The sequence below is a fragment of the Mustela nigripes genome, chromosome 11 (genome assembly GCF_022355385.1).
Source record: "Mustela nigripes isolate SB6536 chromosome 11, MUSNIG.SB6536, whole genome shotgun sequence".
NCBI classification, from domain to species: domain Eukaryota; kingdom Metazoa; phylum Chordata; class Mammalia; order Carnivora; family Mustelidae; genus Mustela; species Mustela nigripes.
Window position 1 is genome coordinate 7016684 of NC_081567.1, and position 13465 is coordinate 7030148.

The window sequence follows — 13465 nt, forward strand, 5'->3', positions numbered from 1 at the left end:
TCCCCGGGGTGTGGCTTGAGATTGTTCAGCGGATCACATCGGGTTCTTTGCTGGTGTCTTAAGCGGCTCTGCCTCGCTGCCCCGTGGCCTGGTGTACAGACGGACGGACGCTGGCCCTGGACGTGCCCTCAGGTGCCTTCCTGGTGAGGACAGCGCACACCGAGGGGGGTGGACAGAACCCCGACCGGCCGAAGGCGGCCTGTCTCCTGTCACCGACACGGTGAACAGGCCGTACACCTTGGCAGCCTCCATCCAGGGAAATTCATGACTTCAGCCCCAAGACACCTGTTATAACTTGAAATTGCATAGAATCTGTGTCTGAGTTAGAAGGAAACTTGGGAAAGGGCCTCGACATGTCCAACCCCCAAACCCAAGACTTCGACGCTGCCTTTTCCTTTGACCTCGTCTGCCTCAGCTAGTTCCTCACCAAGTCCTGTCAGTCAGTCCGCAGAACCTCGCCCACCACCCTCTCCGCCCCTTGCCACCGTCATCGCTTACTCCGGCCACCTCTGGAAACCGCCTCCTTGAAACTCTCCTGTTCTTGTTCTCCTGGAGGAGCACAGCACCCCGCTTTCTCTTTGCCCCCCGGCCAGCACTCAGACACGCGCAGACACGCTCGGCACGTTCTGCTTGGACTGTTGAAGCCTCTCCGCCTCCGTTTACGGGTGATCTCTCTTCTTTACCGTCCCGGGCGTCTGCTTTAACTTGGGGTCCTCCCCCTGGTGTCCCAGGCTGGATACAGCCAGTCGCCGGTGGTCTGTGCAAAAGGAGCCACGACTTCCTGTGATCTGGTCGCTCAGCCGAACCGGTTTCTTCTTCCCCTTCCCTTCCTCCCCAGCACCGTCTCCCCCAGACGGACGGACGCCGGGTTTAAGAGTCTGTTTGGAAGGGCCGCTGACCCCCCGGAGAGCTTTGATCTGTATTCAGGGGGAACAGGTCCAGGGAGAGGAGCCCTTCCTGTGGGAACTGCGAACAGAGAGGAAAACGAAGGTGCGGATACCGAGGTCACTGAGGATCCCGGAGGGGAAAGAGTCCCAAGTAATTTAAATACCAGCCAAGCTGAGGTTACTTCCGAGATGGAGAAACTCAGCAGCTCGGTAAACGTGGTCTTTCTGCACCCAGATAGTGCAGGGGGGCGAACGGAGCCTCAGTCTTAAATAACAGGTAAGTTCCACATCACGCTCCCAACCTGTTCGACACTCTTAACTGAGGGGCCGGGTCTAGGTCCTCTCCCCGGGAACATGAGCTCTGCGATCGCTTGACTGATAGCACGTGTTGGAACGATGCTCTGCCGGGCCCTGAACCCAGAATTAAACCAGCAGCTTCCAACGTCCTGTTTCTTGACCCTCGGGGAGCCCAGTCCCATTGTGAGACAGTCCCAAGCAGCCACATGGAAAGACCATGGTTGGGGGCCCAGCCAGCAGCCCTCGCTGAAGTCCGCGTATGTCCAGTATCAGCCACCAGACGAGCTTCGCGTGTCAAGCAGACCGTTCCGTCCAGCTTCTGAGTCATCCAGCCTCAGCGTTTCTGTGCCTCTTTCAAATTCCTGACCCCCAGAGTCTGAGCACTAGAGAATGTTCACACTAGATGTGGGGCGGTTCGTGATGCAGCACGAGTAACTAAAACAGAACTTCAGAGTCCTAAGACTCCAAAAGTTTGGGCATGTCTGTCAGGTGAAAGAATTATATAAACATTTACCAGTAGTTTTTATTTTTTTTTAAAGATTTTGACAAGACACAACGAGAGCAGCAAGACCAGCAGTGGGAGAGGGAGAAGCAGGCTTTCCACGAGCGGGGAGCCCGATGCGGGTTTCGATGCCAGGACCCTGAGATCATGACCTGAGCTGAAGGCAGAGACTTAACCCACTGAGCCACCCAGGCGCCCCTATTTGTTAGACACATTACACACGCGGTGGCTGGGGTACCAGGGTGGCTCAGTCGGTTAAGTGTCAACTCCAGATTTCAGCTCAGGTCATGAGCTCAGGGTTGGGAGACAGAGCCTTGATTTGGACACATATGGAGTGTGGAGATTAAGATTCTCCCTCCCCCTCTGCCCTGCCCTCCACCCACCCGCCCTGTACACATGCGCTGTTGCTCTTTCGAAGAAAAAAAAAAGAAAAAGTAATGGGTGAGTTAATGAAATAAGTGTTTTGAAATATTAGTACAAAATATCTCTCTGTTCTAAAAAAAAAAAAAAAAAACAAAGTGAGAAACATTTTTAAATCATGCTCTAACATTTTTGGAGGTTCTTGTTGAAAGTTCAGTTTATTTTGGTCATTATTTTTTATGGTCTACATAACTGGGAGGGGTTCCTCTCAAAACCGTGTAAAAATCCAGATGGAACAGGTGCTCCTTTGGCTGCATTTACTGTTTTGTTTTGTTTTTTAATGAGTTAAAACCCACTGAAATTTTTCCTTTGAAAGACTTAAAACCGGTCAGGAAATAATTTCCAAATACAGCGGCCGTGTGTTTAGAGGGGACGTGCGTGGTTCGGGACCACGCACACCGCAGCGGCAGCTCAGGGCACCGGCGCTGCGGTCCATCATCGGCTCTGGGTTTGCGTCTCTCACTCTGGCCGCGGATCTGGTCCGACGTGAGCATTTGGATCCCGGAGAGCGTACCGGAGTCACTAGTGCTCCCAGAAGTTCACAGTGCTGTGTTCTAACCTTTAAAAGTGAGAAGCATGAATTGGTCTGTCCCGCACGACAGCAGGGGCTATTTTGGGCACCACCGGAGGCACCCCCCGCCCCCCAAAACCCACAGCTCGGCGGGATGAAGCACCTCATCCCGGTAAACCTCTTGCTGCCGAGCAGCAGCCCCGAGTGCCCAGGCGCAAGCCAAGGGGGATTTGGAGCTGAAGGCAGCTTGGGTGAGAGAAGCGGAGGCCGCTGCACAGGCTGACCTCACCTGGGTCGACAGGTGACACCAAGCAGTGCCTTTCAGGGGACTGCTGTGCCTTGCCTGTTAGCTCACTGTTGAGTAATAGCCCCCCCTTTTTTTTTAAAGATTGGAAAGAGCAAGCACATGTGTGTGGCATGTACATAAACACACACACGTATAAACACACACACATACACAGGAGCTTGGTGGGGGGGTGAGAAGCAGACTCCCAGCTGAGCAGGGAGCCTGATGCCAGGAACCTGGCGGCATGACCTGCGCCGAAGGCAGACGCTTAACCCACTGAGCCACCCAGGTGCCCCGAATAGTAGCTTTTAATTATTTTAAATATTGCTCAATTAAGACTTTTTTCTTATTAATGTTTGTTGAGACCAGGAGCTCTGCCAGAAGGGGAGTTGGTGGTATCCTCTCCTAACTAAATCATAAAGCGAAGAGATTTTTTTCAGATAGTCTCGGGCTAACAGGTAAGTCATCCTGCGTTTTGCATTCCGGCAAGCACTGCCTGGGGATGTTGGAGGATGAAAGGAGCAGCTGTTGTTCTGGGGTGGCCCCAGAGGATACGGGAGGCGGGACTGGGGAAGGTTTATTTTCTCAGGAGACATTTCGAAGTCTTCCTTGACCTCTGTAGGTCCTTGCCTGGGGCAGGGCGGCACACAAGGTCTGGAAAGGACCCACAAGAGTCTTTCTCGAGCAGAGATTCCCTGTGAGCCGCCGGTGTGGAGCTGGCCTGGCCAGAGACGCAGGTCCGGAAGGGCGGGGGGTCAGCCGGGAGCCGAGCCCAGAGGAGGGGCCGACCAGCCGGAGGGAGCCTGGGACACCAGAGAAGACCCCCGGGCTGCCAAGGAGCCCTGAATCCTGGGGAGCGTGCATGGGCTTGACGGCGGTAGGAGAGAGCCCGCCAAGGGGCTGCGTGGGGGGAGCAGCGGCGGGAGGAAGAGAGCATCTGTCCCGGAGAAGCAGCGCGCGTCGGGGATGGGGCAAGCCCGGCCGTGGGCCTGAGCACAGGTTCTCACGGATGCGGCAGAGACCGCTCGATTTTGATCAAAACCTTGTCAGTTAACATTTTTCAATGTGGGGGAGGCCGTTCGGCACAGTTGTAACAGCGTAGGTCCCGGGGCTAAAACTTCTGTCCAATCCCAGCTTCACCGGGTACCAGCCTTGCGCCCGGGGCGCGTCACTTCCTCAGGAGGTCACTGCGAGTGTGGCGCTGCTCTGCGGGACCTGCTCAGAGCAACCCTAGCACGTGGTGCACACCCCGTGCACACTGCGCTCATGGCTCCCTTGATAGGGGCGCACAGATGGCCTTTCCACAACATTTAAAATACTTGTGAGAAGATCAGTTAACGAGCCTCACTCTGCAAACTCAGGTGGGGAGGGTCTCCTAGGGTGACGGTCACCAGGGTCGCCTGGCTGGCTGCGTCCGTGGAGCGCGCGACTCCGGATCTCGGGGCTGTGAGCAGGAGCGCCGCGTGGGGTGTGCAGGTTACTTAAAAATAAGATCGTAAAGGAAAAAAACCCTGGTCTGCAGCATTCCCGGAGGGCTGGAGCCAGCCTGGGAGGCAGAGTGTAACCCGCGGGGGGGGTCTGCGGCTTCACCAGGCGAGGCGGCTCCGTCCGAGCTTGCAGAACTAGGAAACTGTGGCACCAGTCCAAGCCCCGCGGGCCCAATTCCGGAGGCTGACGGAGCGGTTATTACCGCAGAGGGACCGGAGAGGTGTGTGGCTGCAGCAACCTCACCGAGAAAGCCTGAGCTGCCTGTGGCCATGATCAGACCCGTGTCCTCGGACGTGTGCCTTTGGGTCCAAAAGGGAACGGGCCCAGCAACGTGGGCCCAATGATAACGGGCTTCTGGTGGCAGCTGTAATGACCCGTGTCTCTGGAGCTCAAAATTCTGGAAACTTTTCAGGAATAGCCAAGAGAGTTTTGAGGAAGGACAAGGGTCATCACATCAAAACAAAAGCGTTTCACTCGGTCCCCTGCAGAAGTGAAACAGAACTTAGCAGATGCTTCCACGGGTCAGGAAAGAGGATCCAGAAGTAGGTCATTTGTAAGCATTTATGGTCAAGGTGGCCCTTCAGAACCGCGGCCCCTGTACCCGAAAGGTCACCCTGTCCTACACCATCCGCAGATTAAATTCTTCAGGGGCTAAAAGGAAGCCCTTGGTAGAGTTTGGGATAAAAGCAAGACTCAGAATGTTATTTTTATAATTTGGGCTTCCTGAGTCATGCACAAAATCCAGAAATGATCAAATATGGACATTCTGAACCTCATGAGAAAATGGGGGAGGGGCATGGGAAGGAGTGGGAAAGTAAAGGAACTTTGAGGTTTTCTATGTTGTTTGAAACCGTCTACAGTGAGAACTTACTGAGGCACAGTGTGGCTTACAAGACAAAATGGAAGATGTGGGTGAGTAGTTGTGCCACTGCTTTTTGTCTCACCCACCAAGCCGTGCTCTGCCCTCCCGTGCTCTGGCTCTCCAAGACCGTTGTCCCCCCAGGGCTTAGCGTCAGCCCAGCAGGACGTCCCCAGGCAGCCACCGCCCATGGCCCACCGCCAGTCAGAGAAGGAAATGTTCACTCCGGGAAGGCTTCCTGGAGGTGGTGGGGTTTGGGCCTTGCAAGGTGGGGACGGTTTCAGCGGGTGGGAGGAGGGCTTCCGGGCAGGGGAGGCCGAGGTTGCGAACGTCCCTGAGCTCCGCATCCGCCCCGAGCTGGGCTCCTGCCCTCGGAGGGCAACAGCAGCGGAGGAAGTGGCGCCAGCGGGAATGGGTCAGGTTTGGAGATGGGTCCGTGGGATCCGAGCGAAGGTCACGGGGTTGACAGGGTGTTCGTTGGGCCGGAGCAGTGAAGGGATTGACCCGGAGGCCCTCCTTCCCTGAGCTTTCGGTCGTGGGTGGGAAAACCGTCTGTCCAAGAGCCGTTTTGGTGTCTGCCTCACATGGGATCGAACGCACTGGAACGGGCACGCGGGCAAGTGTGGCCTCACAGGACCATGGTTCTGGGGCCGGGCCACATCTCGGTTCTGACCACACCTTAGCCCAAAAAAGTCCTCGGCCCAGGCCCTCGGCTCTAACCCTGGTTCACCAAACTCCCCTCAAGCTTGGCACAGGCCAGGACAAGAGGCAAAGCGTCCCGCCCGCAGCAGCATCCCGGCGCGTGTCGCGTGTCTGTTCTATGAACTTACAGAGGCGAGAGCGCGGTTCGGAGCGATGCTTTGCGGAAAGAGACGGCTTGAGTCAGGGAAGCGACAGGAGGAGCGGGACGAAGCCCGAGGTGGTCAGAGGGGAAGCCCTTAGGGTTTCGGGACAGGCTGGAGATGCAAGAAGAGCCCCAGGGGACTGTGCCTCGGGCCCAAGCCGCAGGAAGCCCCTTGCCCTCCACTGCCGGGTTGGCGTGGGGGAGGCTGCAGAGGGGGCAGAGGGCAGTTTGGGGTACGTTCATGACGGGCATCCTAGAGGGGACACTAGGCAGACAGCTGGACGTGATGAAGCCACGGGCGGGAAGGAGGCTGAGCTAGAGTCAGCAGAGGCGGCGGGCTGCAGGCTCTCACCTTCCCACCCCTGCTGGCTTCCCCCAAACTCCCGCACCTTCCCCCACCTAGCTGGGAAGAGGGGGCCAGAAGCTTCTTCTGTAAGGACCTATTTTACTGTCCCTGCTCCCCTCCCCCAGCGGACTTAAAAACAAGTCCCAGAAACCAGCTCCAGGTGTGAAGGCCAAGAAAAACAAGGCTGTACCCACCTGGAGTCTAGCCCGGACATAAGTACAGCCATCTTGGCAAAGCAAAAGCTGGCACCTTGCACTGTAAGCGTGGGTCAGCATAAGAATGGCCATCCTGAAGGCCTGGAAGCCATTTTACTGAGCGTCCCTAACCAGCCCACACTGCGGGGGGTAACTTGAGATAAGAGAAAGTAGCTAAAACCTGGAAAAACAACTTAAATCGTATACCACCAGGCCGGTTAGGTCAATGCTGCCACAGGGACCACAGGGATCACTTGCAGAGATCACAATCCTGCAAGACAGGAGTCTCCCTTGGTTTGCAAATGTCCTGGTGATTTACAACAAAAAGGGCTATCTCTTCAATGGCCCAATTTCCAGAGACAAATGGCTCAGTTTCTCAAGGCCTAAGGTCGCCCCATAAAACTGAAGGAAAAAAATTTTAAATTTAAAAAAATTCTTCTTAAAAAAAAAAAAAAAAAAAACAAACAAACTGAAGGAGGCTGAGGCAGGAGGAAATGTAAATAAATTTCTTCTAAACCTAAATCTCACTTAACTGCCAGGATGGCTCCAGGGTGGCGCCGGGGTGGCAAAAGGTTAAACAAAGTTAAACTGTCCAAGTGGGGCACAGGATAGGTACGTAGCCATGAAGAAGTGCCTTGAAAATGCCGTATAAACCCTTGGCTCTGAGCGCTCGGGGTCCTTGTTGAAACTCGCTGCGCCGGGCGGATACTTGGACCCCAGCTGGCTGGAAATAAGCCTCGCTCTGTGACTGGCATTATCGAGAGTGTTCTCTGTCTAACTGAGGGGTGGTCGATTCTGTACCCTAACACTTCCTAAGGAGAGACCAGGGACCCCTGGTTCTTCCCTCTCCCGCCCCTCGGGCTTCCAGGGCCTGCCCAGGTGGCTGCGGAGACACAGCGCTGGGGAAGGACCCTGAGCCGCGGCCCCGCTCACGGGCAGCACAGTTTCTGGTGCGGGGAGGACCTTGTCGCCGTGGCTTTGTCACGCAAGGAAGGGGGTCCACTGCCCTGTGTTGGCCAAGCCGGGGCAGACAGAAGAGGAAGTGGGGCAGGGGCGTGGAGAACACCGAGCCCCGCGGCTCCCCGGGGCCGCTCACACATGAAAACTTCCTGCGGTGAGAACGGAAGCCCCGGTGCTGCCCCCGCCGCGCCCGCTGCCAGAGCGGGGGCCGGAGGGAAGCCATGGACCGGCCCCGGGCCCCAGTCCTGCTGTCGGTGCTGCTGACGTTCTGCATCACTGCTGGTGAGTTGGGGGCCAGGAGAGAAGCGGAGGACGTGGCGGTAGCGGGAGGCCTGGCCCCGGGGGCCCTGCTACGTCTGTATCCCGCAGGGACTCCTGAGGTGTGGGTGCAGGTTCACATGGAGGCCGCCGCGGCCCCGACCTTCACCGTCCGCTGCGGATTCCTGGGCTCTGGCTCCATCTCCCTGGTGACTGTGAGCTCGGGGGGGCCTGATGGGGCCGGAGGGACTAGGCTGGCCGTTTTGCACCCAGAATTCGGCATCCAGCAGTGGTCCCCGGTCCGCCGGGCCCACTGGGAGACCAAAACCAGCATCTCCCTCGCTGTGGAAGAAGGCTCTGAGGGGAGAAGCTCCGGCGCTAACACCACCTTCTGCTGCAAGTTTGTTTCCTTTCCCGAGGGCTCCCAGGAGGCCTGCAGGAGCCTCTTCCTCAGCACAGACCAAGGTGGGGTCGAGGAGAGGGGCCGGGGGGGGGGGGGGGGCCCGGGGGGGGCCCCGGGGCTCCAGCCAGCCGTCTGGTACGCCCCTTTGTCTGTACCCAGGGCTCCCTGCCCCGACGCCAGCTCCCATGCTGCGGGCGGACCTGGCCGGGATCTTTGGGGTGTCGGGGCTCCTCCTCTTTGGCTGTGTCTACCTCCTCCACCTCCTGCATCGGCAGAGGCACTGGTGAGACCCAACCCCCGTCGGGCCCAGTGTAAACCCCCGCAGCGGCAGGGCCAGCCCCCTGCTCCGCCGCCGCTAACCCGCTCACTCTGCCAGGTCCGTCAGCAAGGCCCAGCCGCCCCTCGCCAGCCCCCAGCCACAGGCGCGAGCAAGGGTGAGGACTGGGGAGCAGAGAGGCCGCAGCCGGGGGAGGGCAGGTCCTGGGGAGCAAAGCCTGACTTGGGCCTCCTTCCCCGGCACCCCTGCAGGCGGCCGGTCAAGTCCCCCTGGTCTCTCCGCGCGCGCCCTGCACCGCCGTCCCCGCCAGCCGCTACTGCCCGGCCACTCTGGACCTGGTGCCCCCGCGCCAGCCGCCGGCCCGCTGGGCACCCCTGCCCGCCTCGACTCGCAACAGCTTCGTCTCCGTGGAGAACGGACTTTATGCTCCGGCCGGAGAGAGCCCTTTCCAAGCTGGCCCCAACCTCGTCCCTTTCCCGGACTCTCTGGGGCACAGGGCCGCGGAGGGGCATTTAGGGGCGCGATGAGACGGACCCCAAGCCCGCTTGGGCCTCCTCTCCTCTCCGACCTCTGGGACCCCCTGCTGGGGTCTGTGCCCCGGGGGCAGATCGTCTTTGCACATCTGGTTTTAGTCTCAGGCCTGCAGAAGTGTCTCCACACGCGCCCGGCCCAGGCCCCCTCGCTGCGGATGTGGTCAGCATGTGTGCACGTGTGGGTACGTGTGGGCACATGTGTATCTACGTGAGGTGACAAAAATCCCATCCCAGGTCGTTTCCTGTTTTCAAGTCCCCAGCCCTCACAGGTGATGAGGATAACTAAGTGAAAAAAAATAAAAAAAGTGGTTTCTGACTGCGGCCTCCATTGGACCTTTTCTTGTTTTAAGGGGTGGAGAAGTTAGAGACGGTTTTGACCCCTGGGGGCAGGGGCCAGGTGTGACTTTGATGGTGACAGGGCCTCAGGATGTGAGCTCTCACCTGCCCACCGCGCCCCCCCCACCCCAGCCGGGGTGTTCCTGGCAGGGGTGTGTGGGGGGGGGGGGGGGGAGTCCTGGCCCTACAGACCTTGTGAGGGACACGGGGGACTGAGGGCGGCGGGAGGATCCCTACTCAAATCTGGCCACATGCTAGAGTAGCAAGGACTCCTGGTTCTTCAACCTGGAAAGAGCAGCCCCTGTGGCCCCAGTCCGGCGCTCGGAGACGGTCCGCCGACGGGGTCCTGACGCTGCCTCCCACAGAATTCAGGGGTGGGCGACTGCCCTCGTGTCTGCGCACAGTAGCTTCCTCCTGCTCCTCTGTTACTAGGGCACCAGCACTATTCCCCGCGGGCTGCTTGGGGGGTGGGTAGAGGCCCGGTCCACACAGGGACTGCGCACACACACCCCCTGCGCCTCATCACACCTTCGCCCCAGGAGAACATGGGGTCAGCGGTGCAAGCGGCGAGCCCCCATGGGAACCTGGCAGATTCCGGGGCAGGGGGTGCAGAATGGTCCTGGAGCCAGGCTCAGAGCGCACCCCAACCACGATGAACGCTAGCGTGGGGGAGGGGACGCCTGTCACTCCATGCCTTCTTTGGTTCTGCTTGTGGGACATCCTGGCCAGTGCCACCGGCCAAGCCAGGAAGCACTCCCTCTGCCTGGGTGAGGAAGGGGCTGCCCGGAGCCTGGGCCCAACCGCAGAACCTTCCAGGGAACTCAGCTCACCCTTCCAGGCCGTGCTAATGTGGCCTTCCCAAGACCCAGCCCCGCCGGGCCAGGACTACCCGGGCTAGCAGCTCTACCCCTACCCACACCGGGGAGAGGGTGGGCCCCGCTTCCTCCTCAAGGGATCATCCTCTGCCTCTCAGAAGCGCTCAGCACCGGCCTAATCAGCTCGGTGGCCCCTGCAGAGCTGGGGGCTCCAGAGAGAGGTGGGGGGTTGCGGAGCTCCCTGGGGAGGGTCAGGGAGACGTGAGGCAGGGAGTAGATCAGGGCCCGGTTGCCGTAGGCCCCTGTCAGGACCAGGGCCTTGGGGGGCTCCCGGGGAACCCTCGCTTCTCTAGGAGGGGAATGTTCATAAGACAAAGGGAGCGGATCCCTGGCCTGAACCCGACTCCACCCCGGGGTCCCCTGCCCACCTTGGGGTCAGGGAGCGACCCCCGGACGCGAGCTGGTCTCCCACAAGCTCAGAGCCACTGCCAGCCTGGTCACTGCGGTACGTGAAACCGAGGAGCCAGAAGGGTCCATGCTGGCCTGCCCCACACTGGCCAGCCCCTCACCCCAGAACCGGCAGCGGCACTGAGGGCCCAGCCAGGCGAGCGGAGTTGCAGCCCCGCAGGCACCCTTCGTGATTACAGTCTGCTCTGCTCATTCCACGCATGTGGCCGTTGAGGCCCGAGAGAGGGGACTCGCTCACTGCGGAGGGGCCCGGCCGCGCGGTGCACCGTGAACGGTTTCCAGGGTCCCTCTGCAGCGGATACCAGACCCTCCCGAGGGAAGAGCATCTTCGCAGTCTATCCGGAATAGGCATCTCGGCGGGGAAAGGATAGAGCGACCCCCACGCCTCCGCACCGGGTCCCCCAGCACTGCAGCTGGCCCAACCCACCACCCCGGACACCAGCCTGGCTCCTCCCGAGTGGCCCTCAGGATGGCCCCGCCCCGCAGCGACTCTGTCCATGTCAGTTGCTGCAGCGTGACCCCGCCCCACCCCAAATAGGTGTGTGACCTCAGGACATGTGGTAAAAACTTTCTTACAAACATGGCTCATCAGTTTACATCTGGAGGGTCAAGGTTTTACTGGACGGTAGAGAATCACCTTATCTTGACGACGGCGAGCCCCCCGAGGTCCGGGAAACCTTGCTTCCAAATTCCTTAGAGACCTACGCTATCTCCAGCCCCCGCTTCGCAGTCGGTCACTCACAATCCCGAGGGCACCTCTTTCTGCCCACAGGTCCTATCCCAGGGCTATAATAAAAACTTTTTTGCACCAAAAACATCGCGAATTCTTGACCGTTCGCCTGGCAGCCGCACGTCACTAGTACCCCTACCCTCTGTGCGGCCCACTGTCCCCACAGGTCTGTCCCCGCCTCTCGGCTCTGCACCCTCAGCAACCCCCTTTCCGGACTGGCCCCTGGCCTGGGGAGGAGCCAAGGTGCCTGGCAGGTACTTCCCTTCTAGGGACCAGTGGGAAGAGTCGATAGCCCAGAAGGTGTGCTGGGACCTGGACACCACCTCCTCCTGCTGAGTGTGAAACTTCTGGCCCTGCAGGCCAGGAAGAGTTGAACCCTTCCTGGGGTTCGCTGCAGGGCGCTGAAGGACATGGCCTCGCCCCAGCCGAGTTGGGGTGTCCGTCCTGCTCATGCTGACTTCCACGGTGCCTGGTGGGGGCCTGGGACCTTGAGAGCAGAAGCAGGGCAGAGGCGCATCTGAGGGCTCAGCCAGTGGGACAAGTGACAGGCCCTGGCCTGTTTTCTGGGCCTCTCCCAGGGGCCATGGAAGAGTAACTCCTCAATGAGAAGCCGCAGGCTGTGATCCGGCTCCCAGCACGGGGACACACGAATGCACGGGGCACTAGGTGTGCTGGCCCAGCCAAGGGCAGGGGGAGGTTCTCCAACTTCAGGTTCTGGGCACACCCTGCTAAGGGGGACTAGTGACATCTGGAATGTCCACAACAGGGCCCTCAAACTGCCTCATTTCAACACCTGCGAAATGAATCTCAAATCGGGGTGGTTTGGAGAAAAAAGTAAACAGACAACATTACAAATATTAAAAGAAAAAGATCAAAGTGGTGTGAGAAGGCATGGTGGGGCCTCTGAGTCGGTGACACTTAAAATAGAACCTAAAGCTGCGTGGGAACTCTTTAGGTTCTGTGCAGAGACCACGCCAGGCAGGCCGGGAGAGACGTGTCCCACAGCCCGGGTTAAAAGGAGCCTGGCCTGGCAAGGGCCCCAAGCAGGTCAGTGCGTCTGAAACAGGGCAAGGGAGGGAGTAGGCAAAGCGCCTGGAAGGAGCGTGGGTTTTATCAGAAGGGCGGTAAGATCAGATCAGAGAGACATCCTTACAAAGGGAGCCTTGTGGGGAGGGGGGGAGAAGACTTGTGAAGAAGTCGGGAGAACTGGTGAGCTACTGCAACGGTCCAGGTGGGAGGTGGGGCGTCCCAGCACGGAGGGCAGAATGGAGATGGAAAGCAGCAGGTGATTCAAAATGTGTTCTGAAGGCAGAGTTGTTCCTGGCTGTGGGGAGAGGGGTTGAGGGTGGTCTCAGGGGTTATGGCCAGTTGTCTTGCATGAGCCACTAGGTAGGAGAAATGCCATTTGTTTCAGTGGAAGACTGGAAGGAGCATTTCCAGGGAAAGGGTGACGAGGGGCCAAGAAGAGAGAGCTTGGGTTGAGATGCCGGACACACAAGTGAGGTACATACAGCCGACTGATGCCTCGTCAGAGCCCAGGCAGCGTCTCAGGAAGGGGCCAGAGCTGTGCCCTAAATCTTGACGAGAGAAAGTGAAGTCCCAAGTAAACGGAGCCATAGACCATGTGCATAAATCAAAGGCTCATTGTTACAAGGTCTATTCTCCCCCAAATGATCTATAGAATCAGAGCTTTCTTAATCAAAATTCCCCAGGCTTCTTAAAAAAAAAAAAAAAATGTCAAAGTGACAGGTAACAGTCTTATTGCCACACAAGTAGGCTTAAGCTGCCAATTTCACAGCAGAATTTGATCTAAAATAACAGATTCTTACGTTGTGAGCTTTATTTCTAACTTGCTTTTTCTTTTTTTAGATTTTATTTATTTATTTGACAGACAGAGATCACAAGCAGGAACAGAGGCAGGCAGAGAGCGAGGGGGGAAGCAGGCTCCCCGCTGAGCAGAGAGCCTGATGCGGGGCTCGATCCCAGGACCCTGAGATCATGACCTGAGCTGAAGGCAGAGGCTCAACCCACTGAGCCACCCAGGCGCCCCC

General features: G+C 58.4%; 1 protein-coding gene across 2 annotated transcripts; it reads left to right on the forward strand.

The window, feature by feature from the left end:
* Positions 1–7148: 7148 nt before the first annotated feature.
* PVRIG (PVR related immunoglobulin domain containing) lies at positions 7149–9381 on the forward strand. Of its 2 annotated transcripts, none has more exons than XM_059415924.1 (5): positions 7149–7876; positions 7964–8317; positions 8415–8538; positions 8632–8689; positions 8784–9381. In XM_059415924.1, the coding sequence occupies exons 1-5, from the start codon at positions 7816–7818 to the stop codon at positions 9057–9059; spliced, it is 873 nt and encodes a 290-aa protein (XP_059271907.1). In that variant the 5' UTR covers positions 7149–7815; the 3' UTR covers positions 9060–9381. The 2 variants fall into 2 exon arrangements, with proteins under 2 accessions (XP_059271907.1, XP_059271908.1); XM_059415925.1 differs by having other exon boundaries at positions 7153–7876; positions 8126–8317.
* Positions 9382–13465: the final 4084 nt, after the last annotated feature.

Coding starts and splice junctions, on each gene's coding strand:
- PVRIG (XM_059415924.1), top strand. CDS start 7,816: ATGGACCGGCCCCGGGCCCCAGTCCTGCTGTCGGTGCTGCTGACGTTC. Junction 8,318..8,414: donor CTTCCTCAGCACAGACCAAG/GTGGGGTCGAGG, acceptor GTCTGTACCCAG/GGCTCCCTGCCCCGACGCCA. Junction 8,539..8,631: donor CTGCATCGGCAGAGGCACTG/GTGAGACCCAAC, acceptor TCACTCTGCCAG/GTCCGTCAGCAAGGCCCAGC.